Here is a 12,634-nt window from a genome sequence, read left to right as displayed (position 1 = left end):
AGGTAGCCATACTCTTTCAATGTTCACGAATTATATCTCATTTGAAAGAGTTTTTGATGCCGCTTTTTACGATACTAGACACAAAGTGTAATGTAGACAGCTTCTCATCGAAATCTTGACAAACTCTGAAAAAGTTTTAGGCTGCTGGGTGTTATTCTGGATTTAGAGGTAGCCATACTCTTTCAATGTTCACGAATTATATCTCATTTGAAAGAGTTTTTGATGCCGCTTCTTACGATACTAGACACAAAGTGTAATCTAGACAGCTTCTCATCGAAATCTTGACAAACTCTGAAAAAGTTTTAGGCTGCTGGGTGTTATTCTGGATTTTGAGGTAGCCATACTCTTTGAATGTTCACGAATTATATCTCATTTGAAAGAGTTTTTGATGCCGCTTCATACGATACTAGACACAAAGTGTAATCTAGACAGCTTCTCGTCGAAATCTTGACAAACTCTGAAAAAGTTTTAGGCTGCTGGGTGTTATTCTGGATTTTGAGGTAGCCATACTCTTTCAATGTTTACGACTTATACCTCATTTGAAAGAGTTTTGTATGCCACTTCTTACGATACTAGAAGCAAAGTGTAATCTGGACAGTGTCCCTAAAAATAACGAAACCATTGAAGAAACGTTGTAGGCTGCCTGTTTGTGAAGTTAGCTGCCTATGTGTTTTGTGAAAAATTTGGCCCTTTTTGGGCTTAACACTTTCAGTTGCGATAAAAAAGTCAAATTTCTTTTAAAAACATGTTGTATATGCTCTTGAAAATGCTTAAAATGTGAGTGTACAGGAGGTGTATAAAATGACATCTTAATTTGGTTGGATTATCTTGGGCTGCCAGCTTTAGGCTGCTAACTTCACGCCGGTGACTAACATGTGTTTATACCAGTAAAATCTTCATTCGTACGTACGTACAAGATATACAAGATCCACCGTAGTTTGATTAATCGGTCTTATTGCAAAGAGGTAAGCTCTACCAATGTTGAATTAAAGTCACACACCAATAGCCTCAATTTCAAAAATAAGTTGAAGTCTATTGCTAGAGAAGTGCTACTATTTGGTAGAGGAATTTGTAAACGAACGAATTTCTGACATATAAAATTACAATTCGGTGTTATTAATTAATAAATTTACAATTTGACATTCTACATTCATATTTCAATCCTATAATTTCCATTTTACTAATTTTTCGTTTTTTTAGGGTTCCGTACCCAAAGGGTAAAAACCGGACCCTATTACTAAGACTCCGCTGTCCGTCTGTCACCAGGCTGTATCTCATGAACCGTGATAGCTAGCTAGACAGTTGAAATTTTCACAGATGGTGTATTTCTGTTGCCGCTATAACAACAAATACTAAAAACAGAATAAAATGAATATTTAAGGGGGCTCCCATACAACAAACGTGATTTTTTTGCCGTTTTTTGCGTAATGGTACGGAACCCTTCCTGCGCGAGTCCGACTCGCACTTGGCCGGTTTTTTGTTTATGTTTTAATTTTTATATTAGTTGCATGTTTGTTCGTTGTTGTGTTCATGTAGGTATTAGTTTTAAGTGGACTTAGATGGTTGGCAGTCCTTAACTGTGCGTTTCTCTAGAAACTTCCTGCCTCGCATAGCTAAACTGTGGAATGAACTGTCGCCTGCGGTATTTCCGGACCGATATGACCTTCAAACCTTCAAGAAAAGAGCGTACTCCCATCTTAAAGGCCGGCAACGCACTTACAACCACTCTGGTGTTGCGGGTGTCCATGGGCGGCGATAATCGCTTTCCATCAGGTGATCCGTCTGCTCGTTTGCCTCCTATTTCATAAAAAAAAAAGTAATTTATAAAAATACAAACACAATGTAAAATTGTTTTATGATTAAATGATATGATATGATGATCAGTCAAGTGTTACCTACTACAAAAGGATTCAATAGTGGCAAACAAAACGCTGTTGTGTCGTTTTAATTATGCGGTTCATTTGTCGGCGGCGGCCGAGTGCCGCCCGCCGTTCGTTACCGAGATGAGGCGCGGTATCGCCTTTCAGTCGATGTGCAGTGTGCATTCATGAAGCGATTGTACCGCGGGTTACAGTACCAGGGAATAAGTAAGTAAATATAGTCATAGGTACGTCTGTCTTCGCTACTTACTCGATATGTTTGTGAAGCTCTAAAAAATTTTTTTACCTAAGCAGCTCGAACAAGCCTACTTTCGTCACTCCAGGGAGTGAAACAAAGTAGCTTTTTATTTTAGTGAAGGCCATGAACTGCCACTTCATACTTTTGTTACGATTTTTTTTTGTTTTTTTTTCTGTATAATTCTAAATACATTTTAACCTTGTCTTCGGTTACCGCGATAGTTACTCATGAAATGTATGTTTGTAATGTAATTTTTCCTCAGTCACCCGTTGACCACGAACGCTGTAAAGGGTTCGAAACGTCGGGATGTATTATAAATTCAATATACGCGATATAATCCGTTTTCATAGTTTTAAATTACATTTTAACCTTTAATATGTTTTCACTACTGAGGTGAAAAATTATGTGTGCAACACGAGAGCAAAAGTTATTTTACATCTCGTGTTTTTGAGCTCGTGATTCAATTATAGAATCTTTCGCTTTCTCGGGACTCAAAATAAACACTCGCAAGAAAACCAACTTTCCTCTCTTGTTGCACAATAGTTATTTGTTATACAAGGGTGCAAAGTTGTATTTTACCCGCGAGTGTAGAATTGAAACACGAGCAAGCGAAAGAATTCTATAGGTGAACCACGAGCGAAGCGAGTGGTTCTAAAATAGAATCCTGAGCGTAGCGAGTGTTTCAACACACGAGAAGTAAAATACATTTGCGCCCGTGTGTAACACAAAACTTTTCACCTCACTATAGCGAGGAAAGTGCAACATCCACAGGCGTTAGATCATCTTCATCACTGGAATCACTCATTTCTTTACGATATTATAACAGAAAACTCTGGAAGTTGTGTATTTTTACGCGAGTCGGTGAGAAAAGGTTTTAAGTAAAAAAATTGTTGACAATGTTGACATTTCTGATGTATGAAATGTCAACGATGCGTTTTGAAATTGCATCGACTCAACTTGTGCGTTCAGAATTATATTTAACATCATTATAAAAAAACAAACTTTTCTTATGGAATTTTAAGGTTTATGACTTAAAATCATTAAATAAAGCTAAATTTGGTATTTTTTTATTAGATTCTCAAACCATTTATTTAATGATAATTAATATCGAACGAACCATTATCATGAGCGTTTTACGTTTTGTTATCTGTCAAGCTACTTAAACACGCTCCATCCAAGGTCAAATTACTTTCCCCACTAGTGGATAAAACGCGTTTTTCCCCGCTTGTATTGAAGGATAAACGACAACTTTCCGAGCTAGTGAGGGGAAAATAACTATTAACCCTTAAATGCATTTGATGGTCCGTGGCTCAATATGCAGCTATCCAAAATATTATTCCCTCAATCTATACAACATGACACATCTATTTCAATTTATTAAAAAGTTATACAAAAAATCATGCATTTAAGGGTTAACGGACTGTAAATAATGATGAAGGGATCTTTGTTTTTTTTTACGAGTATGTAAGCTGTATTAGTTGTAAGTAATAGGTTTGTTCCTAATTTCTCGATCGCGCTTGGACTTATTTGGAATATTAGTTATTTTTTTACAAGCTTCAGAGTTTATTTTTTACCCCTTGTGCTTGTATATTAACGCGAATCAAAGGTTGTAAAATTGAAATATGAGCGTAGCGAGCGGTCAATAAAGAACAGATCTTGCGTTACGTTGATGAATGTGAAAAAATATCGCTGCCAAGTAAAAAAGGAGTGTTAAGCGAGGTTTCGACTAGCAAGAATTTGCATGCAATTTTCATTACATTGCGGTATCTGATAAACATTTTGAATGCAGTTTACCTTAGTAGTCAGAGCAATGTAACGTAAATTGCATGCAAGTTCTTGCTAGTCTAAACCTCGCTTTATGGTGAAAAACGATTGTAAATTGCTATCAGTGTAATCTTCACTACGGCCCCTGAAATAGTTTAGGCAGAATTAGGAATAGGATTTTTTTTTACAAAAATAAGAACAGTGAATGTTAAAGGCACATACAAGTCTATATTGTTGAACAGCTCCGTCACTACCAGCCCTCCTCCGAATGTTTACCTTATCTAAACCCCTTAGGATTAAACATGTGTTAACCATTAAATGTTGCCATTCGAGAAAGCATGCGTAGACCGATGTATTATTACTTACGTAATGGTCCACAGCATGTTTCAGGCTTACGATCGCGGAATCGGTCGAGAGCTATGGCTATTATACATCAAATTACGCAAAAATATTTTCCATTATGTCAATATCCAGAGAGGAAAATAAGGACTACGTTTGTATGGAGAAGCAGCCGTCCTCTTCCCTCTTTAGCTCTGCTCTTTTGCAATTCGGCCTTCAGCCTCACAGGGCAGCACACCGCAATCGGACGCCCCGGGCCTCCGGCCTATGCTCACAATTGGCTATATGTTCGATTCCAAGTTCTGCAGAAAGACACTGAGAAAAAATTATGCTTTTGTGTTTACTTCATGGGTCATGGGGGGCGGCAGAGACCCAATGGCCCGGGGCGCCAAATATGTAAATACGCCTCTGGTTGCCAAATGTAAACAAAGCATTGGACAGCTCACAGATTCAACAGAAAAAAGCTTAAGTTTCTGAAGCTAAACATTTTTTCCAACCAAAAATAAAAAATCATGCATTTAAGGGTTAAAGCAGGGTCGTAAGTAGGGTTCGGGTTCTACGATGCGATGGCGGCTCTGTACATTCGGGCTTTCAACCATTCTTCAATACGAAATAAAACTATGAAAACGGATTATATCGCGTATATTGAATTTATAATACATCCCGACGTTTCGAACCCTTTAAACGTCGGGATGTATTATAAATTCAATATACGCGATATAATCCGTTTTCATCGTTTTATTTCATGAGTAACTATCGCGGTAACCGAAGACATTCTTAGAGTTTTGAATGATTCACGGTTTCACTAGACTTATATTGACCGGAATATAGACACTGATTGATGGACTGCGCCGAAATATCGGGAGCTCATAAACAATCAAAAGGTAACCACGGTCTATATCCAGGTCAATATAAGACCTTAAGGGCTATTTAAGTTCTAATAACATGACTGTATAGGGCTATTTTTATGAAACTCATCAAGTATAGTTAACGCTATCTCTATTGAGCTCTTTCACTTACCTGTACCAACAATGGCATTCTGTTAAACAAAAGAAATAATGGCTTTGGTTTAACAGAATGCCATTGTTAGTACGTAAGTGAACGAGCTCAGTAGAGATAGCGTTAACTATACAAGTTGATTATAAATAGATGAATAAGTAGGGGTTTTGTAAAAAAAACGAACAAGAACAGTTAACATAATACCTATTTTATTCAATATGTTAAGGCACATACAAATCTATACAATTGAACAAAAACGGCTTCTCATTGACATACTCCCGCTCCTCCACACACGCGTCCAACCAATCCTCCGACACCACCAGCCCTCTTCCAATCCTCTCGGCCCGACTAACAGCTGCCTTATCTGAACCCCGCGGCAGAACTACATGCGTTAAACTAGCGTTGTGCGGTTCTACGACGCTGGCTCCGTACATTCTGGCGACGATTGTGGTGGTGGTGGGGGTGGGGAAGTGGAGGGCGCAGTTGCGGAGGAAGGAGAAGGGGTGCTGGTCGCCGAAGAGGACGCGGTCGAGTTGCAGCATCTCAGTGCGGGTCAGGTGGATCTCGGGCTCCTGGGGAGCACAGAACGGATAACGTTCAGAATAATGGCGTTGGCAACTGTCAAAGGTTTGCAGAGATAGCGCCATCATAGCTTGCCCCTTTTTCTATGAGATTTGGCTTAAAGGGCTGGCATCCAGGACATTAAAATAACAACAATTTGACACAATTCTAGGCACTGACAGGGCAAGCTATTCTGGCGCCATCTGCTAATTATTTCGACCGGCCAACCAACCTACCAACCAACCTAACAAGTTACCGGTGTAGCAGGCCAATTCGAATCGTGCGTCTCGCCCGCGCTAAAACATGTACGGACAAGTACAGCCTGTTCGTCATTGCATAGTAGCAGTAATATCGAAATTAAACTTCAAATTTCCACTATTGACGTTATTAATTTAATAGGATATAATAATTTGTGACACTGTATCATCATCCCTCATCTTTCTAGCGTTTTTCCGGCTTTTGCCACGTTTTTACATAATTAGCCAATGAGGGCTATCGCGCTCAATTTCGCCGCTAGCGGCGCTAGTTAGATGGAGGTCTAAAAGTGCCAACTAAACTATATTCAACATTAAACAGGTTGAAAAAAACAGGATTATTACTGAAGTGCGACCCCGAATATGCGATGTACGATTGTGCGAGCCGTTGGCCGTTCTGTATGATAATACTATTACTTTTTCACCTCAGCAGCTCGAACAAGCCTAATACTTTCGTCACTCCCTGGAGTGAGGAAAGTCGCGCTTTCCTCACTCCAGGGAGTGAAACAAAGTAGCTTTTTAATTTAGTGAAGGCCATGACCTGCCACTTCTTACTTCTATTATAAATTCGTTTTTTTTTTTGTATTATTCTGTGTAATTCGAAATACATTTTAACCTTTAATATGTTCTTGTTCAGCTTTGGCTTTGTATTTTTTAGATTTCTTGTTGTAATTACTGTGGCAACACCAAAGTCACAGTTTGAATTTGAATATTGCTCTGTCACAAGCTGTCAGAGCCAGTCTGTCATAAGCCTACTACCAGTTAACACTGTGTCGCGCCATTCCCGCAAATTTTCTCGCAATCTGTTAAAAGCACTACTGCTAATATTTAGACTACTTTTAAAATCAGTGCTGTGTAGCCGAAGTACGCCGTGCCCATCCGTGAAGTGGAGAATCCGAGGTCTAAGTTGGACGATCAAGGTAACGGTTCTAAGCTTACCTCTAGCTTGCGACAAGGGCAGCCCGGGACCAACACCAGGGTCTACAACGGAGGCCAACGGTTCAAGCCCACAACCCCGGATTGCAAGGTAACTTCGCCCTACACTATTTCACACTTTAATTTCACTTCATAGGTTAATTTTAGTATAGCACAACTTTCTTGCTCGACCGGCCCCTAAATCTCATCCCTTATCGCCCCCCTTTACAGTCCATTCTCTCGCCAATGAACATTTTGGTCTTCGAACCGTATAATTTGAAAAGTGACCTTTGGTTTTTCGTTTGTCGTTGTGTGTTGCTTATTCAAATTCGCTTGGTCATACATATCGTCATATCATTTGTTTAATTGAAAAAGTTGAAGGTAGACTTCTAAAAAAGTCGAGGGTAAAGCAAGAAAGTTGTTGGTAGTGTAGTAGTGCTTTTACTAAACCATTCGTTCACTCGTGGTTAATACTGTCGGCAACATTGTCACAGCTGTCAAGTGTTGACGTTAGCTGTCAGTGTCACTATATACATATAGGTTCGGTACTTTGTTATTATTTTGCATTGCAATTAGTTTTGTTTGTTTTTTCGCCGTTTTAGTGTGTTTATTTGCATTTAAAACAATATGAGTGTACATGGTGATAGTGATCCGGAGCCCGCGACCGTGGACATGTTCCGTGTCGCGCGAGGGTATGCTATTTTTCGTTTGGAAAACATCGAGAGTTCCGACTTAAAAGGTTATGATGAATCGGACATAAAAGATTTAGAAAAAGACTTTCACAATGCTCAGTTGAGGATCTTACGTCCGCTGAAACCTGAAAGACGTGTGGAAGAGTACGAAGTTACGAGGGAATTCGAAAGTAAGTTGAAATCGGTAAAATGTAGGTTGAGACAAATGGCCAAAAGTGAGATGAGTGACAAGTCGGATGTGAAACCTTTAACGCTTGAAAATAATTTAGCCAAGCTTCCTAAAATAGCGATTAAACCTTTTGATGGAAAATTGGAAAGTTGGGTGTCCTTCAAGGAGCTTTATGACTCCCTCATACATAGTCGGAGCACAATTAGTGACGTGGAAAAATTGCATTACCTATTGTCTAGCGTTCAGGGTTCCGCACATGATTTAATAAAATCTTTTCCTTTGTCGGGTGACAATTATAGTAGTGCTTATGAGACGCTGTCCAACTATTATGACAGGAAGAGGCAAATTGCTGTCATGTATTATGAAAAATTGCTTAACTGTGAGTCGGTCAAAAACAAAACAGATTTGGAAAGGGTTTTTAGAACTTTTAATGAAAATTTAAATATTTTGTCCAAATTTAACCTCCCCGATAAGAACTTTATGTTGTACTATTTGCTGTGGGGAAAGCTAGATGTTGCGACTCGGGAAGCATTTGAGTTACAACTCACTTCCAGCACCGAGGTTCCGAAGTTTGAAGAATTAAAAAGTTTTATCGAGAAGCGGAGCAGGGCGTTGGAGAACTCAAGTGTAAGTGTCAGGCCTCCATCTCAGAGTGTTAAACCGGTAACAAAAAATAAAATGGCTCTTGTTGTGTCGACTCCGGCAACACCGACCTGTGTTTGTTGTTCCGGTCAGCACAGTCTTGACAAATGTAGCAAGTTTATAAGTCTTGGCAACAATGGCCGCTTTAATTTTGTAAAGGAGAAGGGTCTGTGCATTCTATGCTTCTCAAGTGCACATAAAGTGAAGACTTGTCGGGCTTCTCGCTGTAGTGTGTGTCATCGCTCACACCACAATTTGTTACACTTCACCAAGAATGTTGAAGCACCCACGGGCACAGAGACTACAACTACACCACCTAGCGGTAGCACGAGCAGTAGTAGTAGTAGCACGGTTTTAACTGCTATGGCGGGAGAGAATACAGTCTTCTTCGCTACTGCCAAGGTGTTAATTCGGGACAGTTCTGGTGTCTTCCGCCCAGTGCGTGTGCTTTTGGATGGTGCTAGTGCATGCAATCTTATGTCAAAATCCTGTGCAGACATGCTAGGGTTTGAAACTTCTGGCCAACACACCGTGTTTGGCATTGGCAATTCGCCCTGTCAAACATTTGGCTCACTTTCATGTGAAATCAAGCCAATGGGTAATAAACCCTCTTCGCTGAGTACTAAACTCGAAGCTTTCGTTTTGTCGCCGGTGTGTGCCGACCAACCTCCACAACCTGTCGATTCGTCGGGGTGGTCGCACACCAAGAATTTATCGCTGGCTGATCCTGAGTTTGCCCGTCCGGCGCCGGTGGACTTGTTGCTTAATGCACAGGTCTTCGTTTCGTCGTTGTTGCCCGGTATACGGCGCGGGGAGCCTGGACAGCCTACTCTGTTGAAAACCATCTATGGATGGGTCGTTATGGGTGAGTGTGACGGGAGTCAGCTCACAACAAGCGCTCTCGTATCTTATCGCAACAATAATAAACATTGTTTTTTCGTGTCGAGTCCTTCGCAGATCTTGTCGCTCGATGACTCCATCAAGAAATTTTGGGAGTTAGAAAACGTTAGTTCTCCGACCAAACCTTTCGTCTCGGAGGAGGACCAACGCTGCGAGGACTACTTTCGTACAAACTATTATCGCAATAAGGAAGGCCGGTTCGTAGTTCCGTTACCATTTGTCGATCCCGCGAACAAACCTACCTTCCTCAATTCACGCGAAATCGCTTTCAAGCGGTTCACGTCGTTGGAACGCAAATTGAATTCCAACCCCGAGTTCAAAAGGGCGTATGTGGAATTTATGGCTGACTATGAGTCTCGCGGTCACTTGGAGGAAGTGGAACCTCCTTCCACAAGTGAAGGCCACTTCTATTACATACCTCACCATGGAATTCTGCGTGACTCCGTCACCACTCCTCTTCGCGTGGTTTTCGACGCAAGCGCTAAGGACGCTAACGAGGTGTCCTTGAACGCTACTCTTCTCGCTGGGCCCAAGCTTCAGACCAACATCTTCGACCTGCTCACACGCTTCCGCTGGCATGCTGTTGTCTTCACAGGTGACGTGAAACAGATGTACAGGCAGATCCTGGTCTCTGAAAAGGACGCAGAATTCCAGCGCATTTTGTGGCGGCCCTCTGCTGTCGGTCCTGTGCGCGACTACCGTCTCAAAACGGTAACCTACGGGGTTTCTGCTGCGCCATTCCAAGCGCTTCGTACAATGGCTCAACTGGCCAGTGATTCTGCAGCCGAATACCCAGGTGGTTCAACTGTTCTCGCTCGTGACATCTACGTCGACGACGTCGTCACCGGAGCGGACTCTGTCGAGCAGGCGCGTTTACTCCAGCTGGAACTTACAAACATATTGTCGTCGGGGGGTTTCCATCTGAGGAAGTGGACCTCTAATAGTAGTGAGTTCCTGGAGAGTCTTCCGTCTTCTGACCTGTACTCGGAAGATTTTAAAAATTTCGAAGAAATGACTGACATTTCTCTAAAGATATTGGGCTTGCTATGGCAACCACAATCTGATTCCTTTCGCTTTCGTGTAGCATCTACTCCTAACGGTCGATGCACAAAACGCACCATTCTGTCGGAGATAGCTAGAATCTTCGATCCATTGGGTTTCCTCTCGCCTGTAACATTTCTCGCCAAGTATCTGATGCAGTTACTTTGGGTCTCGGGCGTTTCCTGGGATGGAGATGTCCCGGAAAGCATCAGTCTGGAATGGCAGGAATTTAAAACTCAACTCTCTTCGCTGAGTGCTGTAGCTGTGCCTCGCCGTTTGTTCGGGAAATTCGACGTGCTACATCTCCACGGATTTTGCGACGCGTCAGAACGCGGTTTCTGTGCCGTAATCTATTGCCGTACAGTAGCTGGGGAGGGTGACGTCGACGTCCAGCTGGTGTGTGCTAAGTCCAAGGTCGCGCCGTTACGTAAATTGTCCGTGCCGCGACTTGAATTGCTCGCAGCGGTTCTACTGTCGGACTTGATGGCTTCGGTCGTGGAGGCTTTGAAGCCTTTCCACTTGGTAGATAGAATCATCGCATGGTCGGACTCAAGTGTGACGTTAACCTGGATCAAGTCGTGTCCGTCCAGGTGGAAAACGTTTGTGGCCAACCGTGTGAGTCACATCCAAGACGTCATTCCTCCCGACTCCTGGCATCATGTTAGAACCACTGACAATCCAGCCGATTGCGGATCTCGAGGCTTGCTTCCCCAAGACTTGGTCAACCAAACGTGCTGGTGGAACGGACCTGGTTGGCTCCGGGACCCTTCCGAAAGCTGGCCCAAGTCAGCACTAGCGCCTGATAGGGATGTTCTTCAAGAAGAACAAAAGATTACGGTCCTTGTAGTGTCCAATGACAACGCCTTCATTGACAATTTATTGGAGAAGTTCTCGTCGTTAAGAACGATTCAACGTGTCTTAGCGTATTGTCGCCGCTTCGCGAACAACGCGAAGAACCAAAAGACGACCGCGAAGTTGTTACGCGGACCTTTGACACCTCTCGAAGTAAAGCAGTCACTGATGCTTCTTGTGCGCTCCGTGCAACAGCGCAGCTTCGCTCAGGAAATCGAAAAGATTGCGAACAACCATTCGAACTCTCTTCCAAAAGCGTTCCGGAAACTGTCCCCATTCACGGATGACGCGGGTCTCTTAAGGGTGGGCGGTCGCCTGTCGCGAGCTTCTCTCGACTTCGACGTGAAGCATCCGTTGCTTCTACCTCGCGACAATCGTCTGACCTTCCTTCTTGTCGACGACTATCATAGGCGGTTCATGCATCCAGGCATCCAAACGCTTCATAACTTGTTGTCACAACACTTCTGGATCATGTGTCCAAAACGGGCAATCTACGCAGTGGTATCAAAATGTATGAAGTGCTTTCGGGTGCGGCCACTGGGTGCCCCTGCGCCGTTCATGGGCGACCTGCCGTCCTATCGAATATCCCAACTTAAGGCTTTCTCGAGCGCAGCGGTCGATTTTGGCGGGCCTTTCGACATCGCTCTCGGGCGCGGACGCGGTAACAAGACGTACAAGGGCTATATTTGTGTCTTTGTCTGTACCGCAACAAAGGCCATTCACACCGAGCTTGTCACCGAGTTGTCCTCGGATGCTTTTCTCGCCGCACTTCGGCGTTTCGTCGCTCGTCGTGGTCGGTGCAGCCGGTTAGTGTCTGACCAAGGAAAAAATTTTGTCGGTGCGAACAACATCTTGCAACGTCTAGTGAAGGATGCTGCCGCACACCATACAATTGCCTTCGAATTCAACCCGCCAGGTAGCCCACATTTCTCAGGACTCGCTGAAGCTGGAATTAAGGCCGTGAAAACACATTTGGCGCGTGTCGTCGGGAACCAAAGGCTGACGTATGAGGAATTTTCGACGGTTCTAACCCAAGTTGAGGCTTTGCTCAACTCGAGGCCACTCACTCCTCTCAGCACTGACCCCAACGACCTGTCGGCTTTGACTCCGGGTCATTTCCTCACCTCGGAACCCCTGTCGGTCGTACCTGAGGAAAACCTGTCAGACGTTCGGGTTAGCCCTCTCCAACGCTGGAAGCTGCTTCAGAAGATGCACCAGGACTTCTGGAACAAATGGTCGAAGGAGTACATGCATACTCTCCAGCAGCGGATGAAGTGGCACGACAGACAGCCCAACATCCAAGTTGGCGCACTCGTGCTCGTTGTGAACGAGCAGACGAGCCCAATGAAGTGGCCCCTGGGTCGCATCACCGATACACACCCCGGATC

The 12,634-nt window shown here is 43.2% G+C and overlaps 1 protein-coding gene across 1 annotated transcript in view; it reads right to left on the bottom strand.

Annotated features, from left to right (window-relative positions):
• Positions 1–5,407: 5,407 nt before the first annotated feature.
• LOC134756185 (DNA ligase 4) overlaps positions 5,408–12,634 on the bottom strand; it is a 32,922-nt gene continuing 25,695 nt past the window's right edge. Inside the window, exon 16 of the mRNA XM_063693012.1 lies at positions 5,408–5,792. Coding sequence (XP_063549082.1) covers positions 5,442–5,792 — 351 coding nt within the window. The 3' untranslated portion in view covers positions 5,408–5,441. The remainder of the gene's footprint in view (positions 5,793–12,634) is intronic.

This window comes from Cydia strobilella, chromosome 3 (assembly GCF_947568885.1).
Source record: "Cydia strobilella chromosome 3, ilCydStro3.1, whole genome shotgun sequence".
Classification (NCBI taxonomy): domain Eukaryota; kingdom Metazoa; phylum Arthropoda; class Insecta; order Lepidoptera; family Tortricidae; genus Cydia; species Cydia strobilella.
Note: the sequence above shows the minus strand (reverse complement) of the source record. Positions and strands in the feature narration are given on the sequence as shown.